This window comes from Lethenteron reissneri, chromosome 9 (assembly GCF_015708825.2).
Source record: "Lethenteron reissneri isolate LAM-NWPU_2019-01 chromosome 9, ASM1570882v1, whole genome shotgun sequence".
Classification (NCBI taxonomy): domain Eukaryota; kingdom Metazoa; phylum Chordata; class Hyperoartia; order Petromyzontiformes; family Petromyzontidae; genus Lethenteron; species Lethenteron reissneri.
Window position 1 is genome coordinate 5,899,236 of NC_083787.1, and position 16,291 is coordinate 5,915,526.

At 43.8% G+C, this 16,291-nt stretch overlaps 1 protein-coding gene across 4 annotated transcripts; it reads right to left on the reverse strand.

The window, feature by feature from the left end:
• Window positions 1-237: 237 nt before the first annotated feature.
• NIPSNAP3A (nipsnap homolog 3A) lies at window positions 238-13,050 on the reverse strand. 4 transcript variants are annotated; one of them, XM_061548752.1, is made up of 7 exons: window positions 12,945-13,050; window positions 8,542-8,638; window positions 7,547-7,760; window positions 5,666-5,827; window positions 4,061-4,210; window positions 2,904-2,990; window positions 238-1,108 (listed from the first exon to the last, which is right to left on the reverse strand). In XM_061548752.1, the coding sequence occupies exons 2-7, from the start codon at window positions 8,611-8,613 to the stop codon at window positions 1,032-1,034; spliced, it is 762 nt and encodes a 253-aa protein (XP_061404736.1). In that variant the 5' UTR covers window positions 8,614-8,638; window positions 12,945-13,050; the 3' UTR covers window positions 238-1,031. The 4 variants fall into 4 exon arrangements, with proteins under 4 accessions (XP_061404736.1, XP_061404734.1, XP_061404735.1 ...); XM_061548750.1 differs by having other exon boundaries at window positions 7,547-7,763; XM_061548751.1 differs by having other exon boundaries at window positions 7,547-7,763; window positions 12,953-13,027.
• Window positions 13,051-16,291: the final 3,241 nt, after the last annotated feature.

Sequence of the window (16,291 nt, forward strand, 5' to 3'; positions counted from 1 at the left end):
ATTAAAAGTAAGGCATATTTAATTTATTATACGTTAAAAATACTATATGGCTCTCAATGAAATATATTTAGAAATATTTGGCTTTTATGGCTCTCCCAGTCAAAAAGGTTCCCGACCCCTGCTTTAATGTATCTATCCATATTTGTATTTTGGACTGACTGCAGCTTGTAAGATGTGAATACTGACGTGAAATGCAGCTGTGCAAGTCTTTAAAAGAACGCATTTCAAAAAATTAAATTCAAAGTATAAGTCTTTATTTTACTTCAGTGACGGTACTTGCTGCCAATATTGCAACACAAATGACTGTCTTTCAGTACAGTACTCGATAAAGTATCTTGCAGCGTTTTAATGCAAATTAATGCTCAATGACTGAGGGGTGTATTTCAGCTAGGAAAATCTATGTAAAATATCTTCATGCAGGACATTTCAAACTGAAATGTAAGAAAACGGTTTAATATAAATATAATTTGCCAATTAAGAGGTTTCAAAATAATATAGGCTATTTCATCACCGAAACATAAACATAACATTTCCAAACTTTCTCTTTATTTTCTGGCTACATTTATGTGTAATTATATTAGGAGTAACTTATAGAAAAAACTTTTAACACTTTAAAAGTATTTTTTAGTTCAGCATTTCTTTAATATCACATGTCATCTTAAATCTAATGTTAATATGCTCACGGCAAGATTCCTTGAGATTATATCACCTTCAATTCGCTTTAATATAATTAAATGTACCAGAGGTATTCAAAGTTGAACGTTAACGCATCAATTGTTTTAAACGTATTACGAGTTTTTTTAGTTTTTTTGCCAGAGACTATATAGCTACTACATTTCTTTAAATACCAATATCACTTGGCACGTGACGTGACCAACCACCTGAAATGAACGAGAGCTTTATTTGTTTAAACCACCACCCCCGTGGTGCAAGTGAGGCAGCCGTTTCTATGCGGACGTCCCCGCCAGTATTGTGACGCTTGTCCCTTCAACACGGCGGTGGCGGCGCCACCACGGTTCGTTGCGCCCGTCTCACTTGAGCGGCGAGAAGGGAGTGGGAAGGAGAAGCTTGTTGGACTGCGCCACCACGTAGCTCACGCTCTCCCGCACTGCAAGACAGGACAAGCTGCTCGTTGGGCGGCCGATCCAACCGTGGAATTCAAATAAGATTTGCCTTCGCACATTAAAATAATCGCTGGCACGAGCCGGAGGTGGCGTGACACGACATCGTGAGGCTACATCAATGAACAGCGAGGCACGGAGGTTCTTTCACACGGGCAAGTTCAAGCTTGCCCTCCGCCAAATCATTTTGTTTCGTAAGGAGGTGGAGTTTCTGCAGCAGGTTTCTGCAGCCTTACTGTACATTGGTATTCTTGTTTCGTGCGTGGACTAATTCATTTCCGATAAAACACTTGACTTGAGTGTGGCTGGGCCACCATGCACGTGTATAATTAGCCACCTCTGTAGATTACGGATCAGCAGTGGAGGTACCTTCACATGCCTCATACGTACAAGGGTAGAAGCTGTTTTCATTACAGCTGCTCATGCACCTGAGCATACATTGATATACATGGGAACATGTGCTGGGTGAGGAGGTAAGGTGAGCCTTTTGAATAGGATTAGGTATTAAGTTCGAGGTTATGTTACGAGGCTAGGATAGGGATTATGGTAATGCGAATATTATGGATGCAAGTCTGCACCCCAACATATGTGCCAGGTGGTGTGTATCCTACGAGCATTTTAACTACAACACAGACATAAACATATATAAGATATGTGCAATTTGACTATATTTTGGAATTGACCTGATATTGGGTTAAATCTTGACTTAAAGCTTTTGTGACTGCAGCAATTCAGAGAAGAACCAAAGAATACTTACATCAGGTAATATGCCTAAAATATCAATATGCAAATACATTTTGACTTAAAACTTTCGTGACTGCAGGAAAACATATTCTTGGTTCTTTCGGTAAAGCGAGGTAGATAGAAAACAAATAATACAAATTTTTAATAATACAATTAAAATAAAAGCAAAAAACAATAAAAATAGTAAAATAAAATGACATAATAAAAGCAAAAAACCCACAACGTTATTGTGGTTTTTTTCCTTTTATTATTTTCAAAATGTTTATATTTTTTATTATTTTAATTTTATTATATTCTTGGATCTTTCGGTAAAGTCACGTAGATAGGTTCAAAGAAAATAATAACAAATAACAGAAAACTACGACGTTTCGATCGCAACACAAGCGGTCGTCTTCAGGAAAAGGGCTGTTAGCTTCCAAGAGAAACTGTTCATAAGGGTTTGAAACGGGCGTAGTCCCTTATAAACAGTTCGCCTTGGAAGCTAACCCCCCCCTTTTCCTGAAGACGACCGCTTGCATTGCGATCGAAACGTCGTAGTTTTCTGTTATTTTTTATTATTTTCTTTGAACCAATCTACGTGACTTTACCGAAAGACCCAATATGAATTCCTGCAGTCACGAAAGCTTTAAGTCAAGATTTAATTTTATTATTTTTTGTTTTCTATCTACGTGACTTTACCGAAAGAACCAAGAATATTAAAATACAAATTTACCAGTTTCATGTTCATCTTCTTGGTTCTTTCGGTAAAGTCACGTAGAAGGGAAGTAATAAAATAAAAAAAATAAAACATAAAATAATTATTACTTCCCTTCTACGTGACTTTACCGAAAGAACCAAGAAGATGAATCCCTGCAGTCACGAAAGCTTTAAATCAGTTTCATGTTCAATTAACTTTGTAAACATACAGTACGTCTGTCGGCAGGGATACAACACGAGACGTGTGGAAGGGCACCATGTAAACGGGTCACGTTGCGTTGGGCTGCCGTGTGGGCTTTTGGCTGGGAACTGGGTTGGTGGTGCATGTGGGAGTGAGCCCACCTGCCGCAACGACACGTGCGTCTTCGTGAGCCAAGTGCCTGCCGGCCGCACGCGAGTCTGCGCTGTCGAAGTTCCACAGCACTTGCACTGCACGGGACAAGGAAAAGTAGATGTAATTTCACCTCAGGTTTGTTTATCCATCGTGACAAAGTGTCCCTTGGCCGATCTCTCCCAGTTATGTCAACCTCTGAGTTAGAGAATGACCCATAGAAGCAGATACTGCAGATCTACCTCTGAGGCCCCCTCAAGGTGACCTGGTCTACACCCTCTATAATTGTTTTCACTCTCCCCAAGAGTGAACGATTCTTGCAACGAGGAATGCCACAGACAGCAAGTACTGGCACCAACAATTGTTCAAGCTCTGTGATTTTATATTAGGATGTTTCGCCAACTCCACTAATGAGTGTTTAGACTGTACATGCGGGATAAAACCCACACTCAATCCCCATACAGAATGGACATTGATCCACTTTCTGTAGTTCTATCCCCTGGCAAGCCAGGAGATGGCGACCACAAGCTGGGAGGGAGTTTCACGAACTTGTGTCATATAGCAACCCTCACCTCCTCAGCGCAGGATCACAGATGCCTGTGCCACAAGTGCCCGGCTAAAGTATAACAGTAATGGCAATTGCATGACAGTCAAACCAATGTTTTTAATTCTCGGAGATTAAATGAAGCCAATTTAAGTAAAGAACAAAATTAAATGTGATGGTTTTGTTTTATGTAGTCGTTGGTAACTGGGATAATACAATAAACTCGCTACACTTGAGAACCGGGTTTAATTACAGGTGACTGCCGAGATTTGAGCCCACTGAATTAGTGGCACCAGCTCAGCACTGACTTTTGAGCCAACCATCCACCTCGAAGCTATTGTCGGTTTAAACAACACATGATTGATGCCAGCATAGACTTAACAGTCAATAGGATGCCCCTTAGTTCTGTGTTATTTAATACATGTTCTGAACTATGCTAACCCTTCACCAAACAGTTTCCCCATAAACCACAGAGGTTGGTAAATACAAAACCTTGGATGTGTGTCAGTGTAATGAGCGTCACGAAACCAAGGTTCCCATTACCACGGCAGTGAAGTCAGTGGTTATTACGGCAACGTGTGTGTGTGTTCGCACGACAGAGAGCTCAGGGGTGGTGGTGAAGACCTCGGTTGAGTTTGCCAAACTCAGAGTGCCAGACGCCAATGAGGGAAGCGTATCCGACGTGCTGGTGTGTGGTGATGGCGGCACGGAACGCCTTCCCCCACAGTGCGGGCCCGCCGGGCTTCATGTCAAACGTCACGAGCTCGTACACACCTGCCAGCGCGAAGTAAAAAAGGCCACGCATGAAACACTCACACTCTTAAACGATAAAAACTAAAGTCACGTAGAATGGAAATAATAAAATAATAAAAATTAAACATAATAAAATAATTCTCACGACGTTTTGGCCACAACGCAAGCAGCCGTCCTCAGCTGAAGAACAGGTCTGTCAGAAAGACAGCGTCTGAATGAGCACCATCACGCTTGGCAGCGTATATTTAAGCTGGGTTGGAGGGGGAAGAGCGCCTTGACAAATGAATTTGCATATCCAACCCAGCTTAAATATACGCTGCCAAGCCTGGTGGTGTTCATTCAGACGCTGTCTTTCTGACAGACCTGTTCTTCACCTGAGGACGGCTGCTTGCGTTGTGGCTGAAACGTCGTGAAAATTATTTTATTATGTTTTATTTTTATTTTATTATTTCCATTCTACGTGACTTTACCGAAAGAACCATGAAGCTGAATCCCTGCAGTCACGAAAGCTTTAAATCGAAAGATAAAAACTAAGCTTTTTTTTTTACCAGATATAAGGCCCACTGAGCTATACAGCTCTTTTCCAGAAGCGACCTGGCCACAAACGATAGATCAATGAAGCGGCTTATCGTGTGGAAATCTATAGCAGCCAAATACTATAAGCGCCTGTTTCTAAATGTGGAAGGAAAAACCGGAGGATCCCGAGAAAATTCCACGCGATCACGGGGAGAACACGCAAACTCCAAATATACAGCAGGCATCAGGGTCTGGATCGCACCCACAACCTTTTGTATACCAGGCGAGGAAGTTAACATCTCGTCACCGTGGCACCCAACTATTGAAATAAGCCTCCCAGCCACCTTTTACTGGTATCGAATGACTACCTGCTAATGAGAAATAGGATGGCATTCATAGCCACTGGTGACAAAGTCAGTGGTGGAAATACAAAACGATAAAGTTGGATTTACATATCATCTAAATATAATCGTATCTCGAGGCACTGTATAGAAACAGTGGAGCTATTTTTGTTATATATAGTGAGAGATGCAGACAATTATAGGCAGGGAAAAAAGGCAAGGCCTTGTAACTGGACTGGAATAGGGGCAGGGAGTCAACAGCATAGGTAAGTTCCAGACAACAGAGGCAATACAGGTGAATGAGTGATCTCCAATTGAGCTAAGGTTGACAGGGAAATATTCCCATAAAGGAGACAGGGTCTCCAAAGAACGACTACCTTTGACTTCCCAAACAGCGGTACTCACTTTATCAATTGTGAACAGACAATGGACGCATGTACCGTACTAAAACAAGTCTTTGTGCTAGCCTTAATTTTACGTCCTCTATACATGAAATAATCACGCAATATTTAGTAAACCAGCTCCTTCGTTGTCTGGCCGATCTTCCTTACTCACAGACAATAACAGTAAAGTGAGAACAATAAGCTATAATATGTAAACCAAACATCACACGACATACCTCCCTGCTTCTTTGGCTCGCCGAGCTTATTCCAGGGTACCAAGTAGGTCACCTCGCTTTCAAGGCTGCACAGCATGGGCATGACCTTGGCGATGTAAGACTCCTGCCACTCCGGGTCTTTGGCCAGTGCCGCTCGCACCGCCGTCCTCTGTGCGTAGTCCTCTGTGCACACAACACCACCACCACCAGCAGCAGCAGTACTATCAAAGCTAAATGCAACAGCAGCATCATCTACCACCGTGAAATATCATCAGGCATTGCTAGCACCTTCATCACCAGCAGCAGCGCCACCAGCACCAGGTTCATCATCATCAAAACCTAGCACCCTGTAATTATGATTGTTAAAACCACAGCCATAACCATCACCACAACTATCACCACCAAAATTATATTACTCCTACGACCATCATTATCCACTTCTATCGCAAACATGACCAGCAGTTGCATCAATGTCACCACGACCATAAGCGCCTCCATACTTTAATGACCAATTACCAAGCTAATTTTCCAACTCGTAATATGGATGTTCCTGTTCAAAAGGGCTTACTCTTACCACATGACGCTGTTTTAACGTTGATTTTGCAGCAAAGGGAACAATTTCGTCTTTGCAAGAATTCGTAACGTGGCTTTCAACGCAATAACATTTAATGACACAATACGGGAGTGGGGAACTTAAGTTGTGAAAATAAAATGATTCAGGCGCCAATGCTACAGCTACGTGTGATAAGAACGGACACTGGATCCATCAGCATCCTTATCTTACAAGGAAGAGAGGAGGAAGACTAAATTTTCCATAGGAGTTATCAGGTGATGGCAGAAACAACAGCTGGGACAATTAGATAGGTAAATTAATCAACCCAAACTCATACCTGTGAACCCACACGGTTTACCCGTATTCTTGTACAGGGAAATTGAGTTTTCATGTCCATACAGCGTACAGCCGTTTCAAGATGGCAACATTTTTGTTCTTGTCGTTATGTTTGTGTTTCTCCCTTGTGATGGGACTTTGTAGGATGAACGTTGAGATTTATAAGGGCATGGGATGACCAATCAAGTCTGAATTGGTCTCTAATAAGGTAGGCCCTGATAAGGGGTTGACAGGTATGAAAACTTGGAATCACCTACTCTGTCGATTACGCAGGCCCCATTAAAAAATGGAAGGCGCTCCCACATCTTGCCTCCTGAAGGCAAGAGTCCCCCTACAAGTCATGCCCAGCACGACACGACCGATCTGGATGACATCACCATAGTTTCGCCCATCACCTCCGCTCCAGCGGCAAGTGTAGGAACAAGGTGATAACCATTTTCGTGTTATCAAATAAAGTCAGGTTAACGCACCTACAACCCATTAATGTTATCCTTGGCAATCCCTCGTATTCGGGTAATGGTCGCCCAAATATGCTGTGTAATGTTCAGAACTGACGAAGGATGGCAAGCGGACATGAAGTTCACCGCTTGCTATTATTGTCCCGATTCAGTCTAGCAATCAATTACTTAAATAATTCGGGTGGTGTCCCAGCTGTAGCACCTCAGAATAGTACGGTTGGCTACTACGTACAGTGCGAAGGAAGTTCAACATAATACATACGCTTTGGTTCTTTCGGTAAAGTCACGTAGATAGAAAAACTAATAATAAAAATAAAGTGAATAAAAATGATATTTATTTTTATAATTTTTTCTATCCACGTGACTTTACCAAAAGAACCAAAGAATATGAATTCCTGCCGTCACGAAAGTTTTAAGTAAAAAAAATACATACATACGTACGTGGCGGAAACAAAACTGCCGACCAGGCGTAAGGCTATCCTCATGGCGTACGGCCAACTCACCGCCAGGGCCACACCGAGCCCAGGAGTGGTGGCGCGCGGGTGCCGTGCGTACCGTACTGCCATATGTGCACGAGCTGCGCGAGGGGACCGTGCTCCACGGTCCAGTAGCCGATCAGCGGGGAATGCGCCGTTCGCAGCTCGATGCACTCGTTGGTCAGCTTGAGGAAGGCGGGGAAGGCGTGCGGGTGTGCCGTGTACGTCCTCAACTCGTACATCCGCCCGTGCTGCTGCTGCCCCACCGTCATGGAGGCCATTCGCCGCGTGGCCTGCTGCGTCGCAGAGCGTCAAGCGCACGGGAAGCCGCGAGTCGCCATCATTGTCACTGAAGAATTTGTGAGCATTCTCAGCAGTGTCATATGATACTGGTAGGAACCTCCTGGTTACACCAGCCCACAGGGGATTGTGTCCGTCCATCCGTCGTGCAGGGAGGGGCTGGGTGGGGAGGGAGGGGCTGGGTGGGGAGGGTGGGGCTGGGTGGGGAGGGTGGGGAGGGGCTGGGTGGCGAGGGTTGGGAGGGGCTGGGTGGGGCTAGATGGGGAGGGGCTGGTCACCCCGTGGTGCCCTTATAAAACTCAACGTTTAACCTACTCACGCCGGCTTGTGCCCGCCCTCACAGTCGGGCATATTTGAGGAATACACCACACCGCCGTTGACCCTGGCCATTGACCAAGCAACCCAACGTTCCTACCAGCTCCCTCCGCAGGAATGTGTTTTATTGTCAGCGTTTCATTTACTCGTCATCATCTTAGTCATGGTAATTCCACTGCTGGATGAAGGCCTCCCTGAGCTGCTGCCATCTCTCATGATGCTGTGATGTAATAAACCACCGAGTGGTTGAGACCAATGCATTGGCATCAAAAGGAGGGAACACGCCCAAAAGGATGTCTGCTGCATAAAGGCAAAATCAGCTCGTGTGCAGGAGTTAGAAGGATTGTTGCATTGCGAAACTATCAGGGATGGCGATGGCTTGTGGATGGCCTTTGTTCAGCAGTGGATTTACCACGGTTGATGATGATGATGGCGACGATACATACGAATGATTATTACCTGCCTCCCCAAGGGAACGTTGCAGGACTTGAACAGTGATGTGGCCTCCCTCAGCAGATTTCTAAAAGCCATGTTTGCCTCTTGGTTCACCAGTTACCTGGAAACACAACCCACACAGGCGTTCGCTTATAGTCATCCAGCGACACACACAACGCACAGGCAATGAGGTTTCTCCAGCTCGAGAGGCTGTGGTGAATTTTCTCCGGATATTCAAAACACCACCAAGCACAAAGATTTGGCCATGCAGGTAAATTAACAGCGATTGCGTCCTCTCCACGTTGTCACCTGCGACTAGCACAGTTGGCTCCCTACGGTGCGAAACGAAGTTCAACGTACATACATACAAACGAGCTTATGCTTAATACACCCGCAGTATTAACCAGGGTGGGATCCCAGACACAAATCACGAAACTCTACAAGAAGTGGCGAGCACGCTATACATCGCTGGACCATGTCATATCACGGGGCTGTGAGGTGGAGATGGCTTGGGGAGGCCTTCATGCAGCAGCGAATTGATCATTGCTGACTACGATTCTCACTCACTAATGCATTATCCCCACGTTACTAATGACCACAGCCTACCGTGTCCCCAGCTACAAAACCCCGAGTCTCCCTAATTACACTACTGTATTGAGAATTCAGTGAAATTCTGAGAATCAATTAGTTGCACATTGAAGTCAAATAATGCCACTATATGTGTGAATACATCATATATTTTGCTGTGCTATATGCATACAAGCAGAGCAGAGCACGTATACTTATATAAGCTTGATAAGCAAGTTTGGCTACATAAGGTACAAAATAAGTTATCGGTTCCGATTTCCATTATTCAGTACATTAATCAAATTGGGCATGTTATCCGATGAGACAGGGCACATTCCGGTGCATTACACATGCTTCTGTAAAGGTGTTCCTGGAAATTTCCTATTGAGACCTGTGTCACGCATTTTGCAATAATGATTTTTTTAAATATATACATCAAAGATACTGAGCCCATTAAATGGCCAGCAAAGAAACAGCACTATTAAGCTTGCAATAAATATAATTAAGGCCTCGACACAGAGACGTGGTTTCTCTGTGTGCCTATGTACGTCTCTCTCTCTAGGTATCTCTGTGATATCTGTCTCTATATATGTCTGTCTATATGTCTCTGGTTCTGTGTTTTATCTCTCTCTCAAATTTAGCATTCTCAGGAAGAACGTAATCAACCAGGTAGGGTGTTGACTTATGTTATCCGACTCTCTGTTGTATTACATAACATTTCTAAGTATACTAGATTTGTGTTTCTATTTCATTTAAACCTGATGATTGCTTGTGTTGCAATCGAAACGTCGTATGCTAGTATTTAATTTATTATTTTCTCTTTATACGTGACTTTACCAAAATAACCAAAGAAAAGAATACATATGAGGTAAACGTGCTTCTTGAATTGAGCAAAATTCTAAAGAACTTGAAAAAGGAGACGATGGGAGGGTCTTCCGAAATTTGGCAGCTTGAGGGCAGAAAGAGAAGTGTTTTAACCTGCAGTGTGGTGATCATCTACTGCAGCATGGGTGAGGCGAAACAGTCACTCTGGTAGACCAATCCCTCAAAGTGAGTAGAGCAATCAATGAGTGAAGTTCACAAGAACAGTGATCATTGTAGCAGCTATAGAAGAGTGATAACGATGTTGGCTAACCAGTGGTGAGTGATTGGGGTGAATAAGGGAATACCACTGAACTGGAGCATCAATCACCCCTGCTGCTTCACACTGCATAAATGAGGTAGAAACTCTGTGCTCCATCCCAGATATGACAATAGCCTTCTAACTTTGGCCGAATCTGTGCTTTATAAATTCGGAATCATTTTTTGTTATTATTGTTTACTCAGCAACGCATCACCGAGTCGTAATACTCATTTTCATGAGGGTTATGCAATGTTTTGCAGTCATGGGCGATATTGTACAGTGTAATCCCAATTAATTAATCTGAAGGTAGTTTTTTAGCATTGGGATGTTTGGCAAATACCGGTTAGATGATACATGTTCATGGCTACAGAGGAAACCCATGCAGGACAGCGGGAAAACATACAAACTCTACGCAGAAAAGTGCCAGAGTAGGGCAGTGAACCCAGGCCCTTCTTGCCGCGTGGCAAATGTGCTACCACTGTGCCACCCCTACTGCCCTTAAGCAAGTCTTGAGCATGGAAAAACAAGCCTAGCTTCATAGATGTCTCCTTGACGAGATCAGTAATACAAGAACTGTAGTAATTACATGACAGGTCAGATAAGTTTCGATTTAAAGCTTTCGTGACTGCAGGGATTCATCTTCTTGGTTCTTTCGGTACGTGACATTACCGAAAGAACCAAGAAGGTCAGATAAGATTTCTGTGATACCAGCTGTATGAAATAGCACAGTACATCGGCCATGATGCATGTGGATGCTCAGCAAAGTGTATACAATTATTTAGCTTTCAGGGCAGCCAGAGGTTACTCTGTGCGACCAGTGATTGTTAATAAGTAACTGTGGTTAAACATTTACAGAAGAAGAGCAGATTTATCTAAAAGATACAATTCTGCTGAAGTTCAAGTCTTAAAAAGCAATCTCGATAATAACCCTATTAAATAAAAAAATAAATGGCAACATTAAAGTTGTATGCAGCAGGTTCCTGATGATTTACGACACTGGCATGTAGTCAGTAATATGGTAATACAAAGACAAATAATTCTCCATAGTCTTAACATACTTTTAGGGCAAGTGGTGTTAGCGAGAACCTATGAAGGCTGGCACGGCACACGACGGGGTGGGTGGCCAGCACCACACCCAGACCGCCTTTGTCTCCTGAGTGGCGATGTTTACTACACACCGCACCAGGTACTAATTTGAGGCCGAGTCGACCTAGGGGAGGCCCAGGACCGGTTCAGATAATCGTCACCGGTGTTGGCCATGAGCGGGAATCGAACTCGGGTCGCCAGGTTCGTAGCGCAGGTGCAACTTGTAATCAACAAGGGCGATGTAAAGCCTTCAATGTGCTGCTAAATGAGAGCCTCCCCACGCCATGCTGTTTGTGGGAGGTTTTAAGATCACACTTCACACATGGCGACACGATGCAATTGTGTTAGGATTAGTTTAACTTGAATGTTTGTAAATTGTGCATATTTCACGACCATACAGCTATTAATAATCTATTCATACAAATGCATACTTTTTATTGGCTGTATTTTTTTGTTAGAATGATACATTTGATGGAATTTTTGCATTCCTGTACAGCTGCGAAATCGTAATCGTCAACGCTATCCACCAGGGTAAGGGTTCATTTCGACGCAAATCTCTTTTGCAAATTGACATCCTCAAATGCAAAATACCGAGCTCTAGTTTTATTTCTCCCGTAATTTGGTTCTTCTGTTTATATTTAGTTTAATTGTCATTGTTGTATTTTGTGTTATATTCCTTGCTTTTATCATTTTTCCGACCCATACCACTTTTAAAAATGAGCGTACAGCATCCTGGGTCTCCGAGTTCTCGCCTTGTCTCCTAAGTTTTCACCGGATTAAACTAAATAAACCAAGCAGTGTTAAATTCCACACAATCAACACAATATACCCTCCTGATTGCCAACCACCACCAACACTAATGCCCTTGTAAAAAACGCTACGGCACTCATTGCCCCAACGCTTACCACCAAAACCCCCCAAAAATAAATTTTGCAAACACCCTCCACATGCAATGCCCACCAAACTCGTAACCCAGTGCCACGAAGCTTCACAACTCAATGCCCTTCAAACTCACTGGCGAACGTCCTTCACTCTTAGCCCAAGCATCACTCTCTTAACCCATCGTAGACAATGTAACACGACTCCCGCCCCACACGCGAACTGCAGCAGGCGTGTAGCGGCACGCTTATGCAGACTGACAATTGTAATGCGAAGCCCTCATGTGAACTATCTATTGCAATATGGCATCCTCAAACTAAAACTGTGTTGTTTTAACGTGGGTAGCCGTACGTGAACTACTACCCATGACAATTCAGATAAACAAACGCTGTATGAGCTAAAACTCCGCTGTCTCTGCAGCTAAAGTAGCGGTGGCTTTCCAAGACCAAATATTATCCAGCAGCATGCGTTCAAGCGAGCGAACGCTGAAGCAATTTTGATCTTCTTGGTTTCACCAGCAAGTAACATCTCTAAACTTCTATAGAACAAACGCAACAGCGGCGTGTAAACTACCAATTACAATGCGGGTAACCCACCCGCCCCTATGTAAACTACGCATTTGCAACCGCAAACACTTTTTTGACTTCGCGGATGTGCAACGTCGCCAAATCCGTCGACTGCGCGCATCGGGGGTCAGAGAGTTCGGCGAAGTTAACATGACGAGACAACAAGAACAACAACAATAACAGCAGCAGCAGCATTTAGTAATTACGTGTTTACGCGATGAGTTCTCTAACGCTAGCCGGAGGGGGCCCGTCGCGGTCACAGCTGACGGCGGACGGGAGCCGCGCGGGGGTCATCAAGCGGCGAGCAACAGCTGTTGCGTGAATAAACAAAACGCGATTTTTAAATACCCCCCCCCGGTCGCACGTGGGAACTTGTGCTTCAAGGCGCTGCGCTGTGGAGCGTGCAGACATGGAGGCTGTTTTTACTGGTGGGAACCTCCTGGTTACAACAGCCCACAGGGATTATTGTGTCCGTCGTGCAGGGAGGAGCTGGGTTGGGAGGGAGGGGCTGGGTGGGGAGGGGAGGGTGGGGAGGGGCTGGGTGGGGAGGGAGGGGCTGGGCGGGTAGGGTGGGGAGGGGCTGGGTGGGGAGGGGCTCGGTGGGGAGGGGAGGGTGGGGAGGGGCCGGGCGGGGAGGGCGGGGCTCGGTAGGGGACTTTGGGGCTGGGTGGGGGGTGGGAGGGGTGGGGCTGGGTGGGGAGGGGCTGGGTTTGGAGGGTGGGGAGGGGCTGGGTGGGGAGGGTGGGGCTGGGTGGGGAGGGGCTGGGTGGGGAGTGTGGGAAGGGGCTGGGTGGGGAGGGGCTGGGTGGGGAGGGGCTGGTCACCCAGTGGTGCTCTTATAAAACTCAACGTTTAACCTACTCACGCCGGCTTGTGCCCGCCCTCGCAGTCGGGCATATTTGCGGAATACACCACGCCGCCGTTGACCCTGCAGGCCATTGACCGAGCAACCCAACGTTCCTACCAGCTCCCTCCGCAGGACAATGTGTTTAGTGTTTGTTGGATTAGATCGCGTAAATATATAAATGTGTCGTTAGACCCGACATAGTCTGTATACTGTGCGTGCGTGTAGTGGAGCAATAGCTGTCAACCCACGCGGTTAACCTCGTATTATTGTAACAAGGAGTGTTCAGGTCGATACGGTGTACAGTTGTTTCAATACGGGCAAAAACATGTGGGTTTTTAATACTCTTTGGTTTTTTCGGTAAAGTCACGTAGGTGAAAACAAAAATGAAAACTAAATTAGATCACGACGTTTCGGGCGCAACACAAGCGTCCGTCCTCAGGTGGGGACAAACAGCGAAATAACAATAATTTAGTTTAAAAAAAATATTTTATTTTCACCTACGTGACTTTACGAAAAAAACAAAGGGTATTGTTTCACTAGTTCATTAAACCTATTTTTTGCAGTCACGAAAACTTCAAATCTAGAATGTTTTTTTATATCTGTTTGTGTTTCTCCCTTGTGATGGCACTTTGTAGGATGGACGTTGATGTTTATAAGGGCACGGGCTGCCCAATAAAGTCTGAATTGTTTGTTAGAAGGGAGGGCACTGATGATGGGTTGACAGGTATGTAGTGGTGAGTGTAGTGGTGGTGAGTGTAGTAGTGGTGAGTGTAGTAGTGAGTGTAGTAGTGAGTGTAGTGGTGCGTGTACTAATGGTGAGTGTATTAGTGGTGAGTGTAGTAGTGGTGAGTGTAGTAGTGGTGAGTGTACTAATGGTGAGTGTAGTAGTGGTGAGTGTAGTAGTGGTGCGTGTACTAATGGTGAGTGTAGTAGTGGTAATTGTCTATTTTTTAGTATTTCTCCCTTATGATGCTATTTTGTAGGATTAACGTTGACATGTATAAGGGCACGGGCTGACCAATAAGGTCTATAATAAGGGAGGGCACTGATGGTGGGTTGACAGGTATGTCCTAGGGAGGTACATTTACATTGCGTGTATTTGTTTCATCACGGTGAGGAATCAGGAAAGTCTGGATTTACCAAGAGACTCTGAGGGCTGAGTGAATAGCCCAGTATGCATATGGGTGGGTTGGTAGGAATGTGGGTTCATAGGTAGGCGTAAGAAGCTTGCGCACAGCACTGTGAGTCTGTTCAGGCTGTGTGGGGGATCTTTGTATAGGCAGGCAGGTGGGTGGACAGACTGATCGATAAGTGGGGTAGTTCGGTGGATACGCAGATATCAGATAGGTATAAGTGTTTAATAGATGGATAGGTAGGTGATGCGCAGTCTGGTACGTGTAAATGTACTAAAGCATATTATTGTTTCACGTAAAATTATTTTATTTTATACCTACGTGGCTTTACCGAAAGAACCAAAGAGTATTGTTTCACTAGTTCATAAAACCTATTATTTTTTTAACTATTTTTATTTACAATCAGACACTGACTACTCCAAACGTGTATTTTTCCGCAAAAAAAAACCCACAAAAATAGTTGACTTGGTTCAACTTCATATATTTAAAGACGTACCCATCGGAAACCGCTTCATTTAAAGATTCCGTAATTTTTTTTTAATAACAAACATTTATGAGCATAATACTCCGAGGGAAAGCTCCTATCTTTTACCGTTTTCAAATGATTCAGATTGAAACATCATAAAATGCGTATTCAAAACCGCTTGAATCGAAAATCTCAAACAATAACAGATATAATGCTTCTCGCTTTAATTTTATTATCTGTTTAATGCTCTTATCAAACAAAGAAACCCGCAATGTTTATGGGGCCCCTAAAATCGAGATTTGGGGGCCTTAAAATAAAAAAAATCTCGTTTCCAGATTTTTCCTGTTATGTCCTAAAAGCTACATATGTACCATATTTCAGCTTTCTACCTCGTCGGGAAGTACCCCAAGAGGTTTTTGAGACATACAGATTAAGGTATTTATCATAAACATATGCTTGGAATGCCGTTTCGATTCATGATCTTTTTTTCCTGGTGGCTTGAGAGTTGTGAGTATTCCATCGTACCTATTATGGATTCAGGTAGTCTTGGTTTTCTAATTCCTTTTTTTAAATTGCAGAACACTTTTAAGACCTGCACTAGTTATTTCATTGCAGTATTTCAAGTGATAGCCATTTAATCGTTATGCTTCGACAGTAGTTCTAGATTTGAAGCTTTTGTGACTGCAAGGATTCATATTCTTAGGTTTTTTCGGTAAAGTCACGTAGGTAAAACATTAAAATTAATAAAAGTAAAATAAAATAAAAATCACGTTTCGTTTTAATCATTGGAAAGATGTGATTAACCATGCAAAAAAGATTTAACTACACTTATTTGAACCATCTTATTTGACAGAAAACTATTGCAGGTTACTGATGGACAGCCAGTTGTTTCACCAGGTTTAGCTTTCTACCAGGTTTAGCTTTCTTCTTTTTTCACACTTTTATTATGTAGGCTAGGTGTAGTCACAAACCGAACCTCTCCATAATAAAGGCTCAGTCTTTTGTTATGCAGTCTATTCATAGTCTCAAACCGCACCTTACCATAATAATAAAAAGTGGGACATTCCTGGCCCTTCCTTCCCCTCCCCTCAACCATTATATGTGTAG

What these genes read in the sequence shown, in the direction of transcription:
- NIPSNAP3A (XM_061548750.1), bottom strand. Translation starts at nt 8,613, where the DNA reads ATGGCTTTTAGAAATCTGCTGAGGGAGGCCACATCACTGTTCAAGTCC. An exon ending in ACGTTCCCTTGGGGAGGCAG is followed by an intron (nt 7,764 to 8,541) that starts GTAATAATCATT and finishes TCTGCGACGCAG; the next exon opens with CAGGCCACGCGGCGAATGGC. An exon ending in CGAGCCAAAGAAGCAGGGAG is followed by an intron (nt 4,211 to 5,665) that starts GTATGTCGTGTG and finishes TCGCGCTGGCAG; the next exon opens with GTGTGTACGAGCTCGTGACG.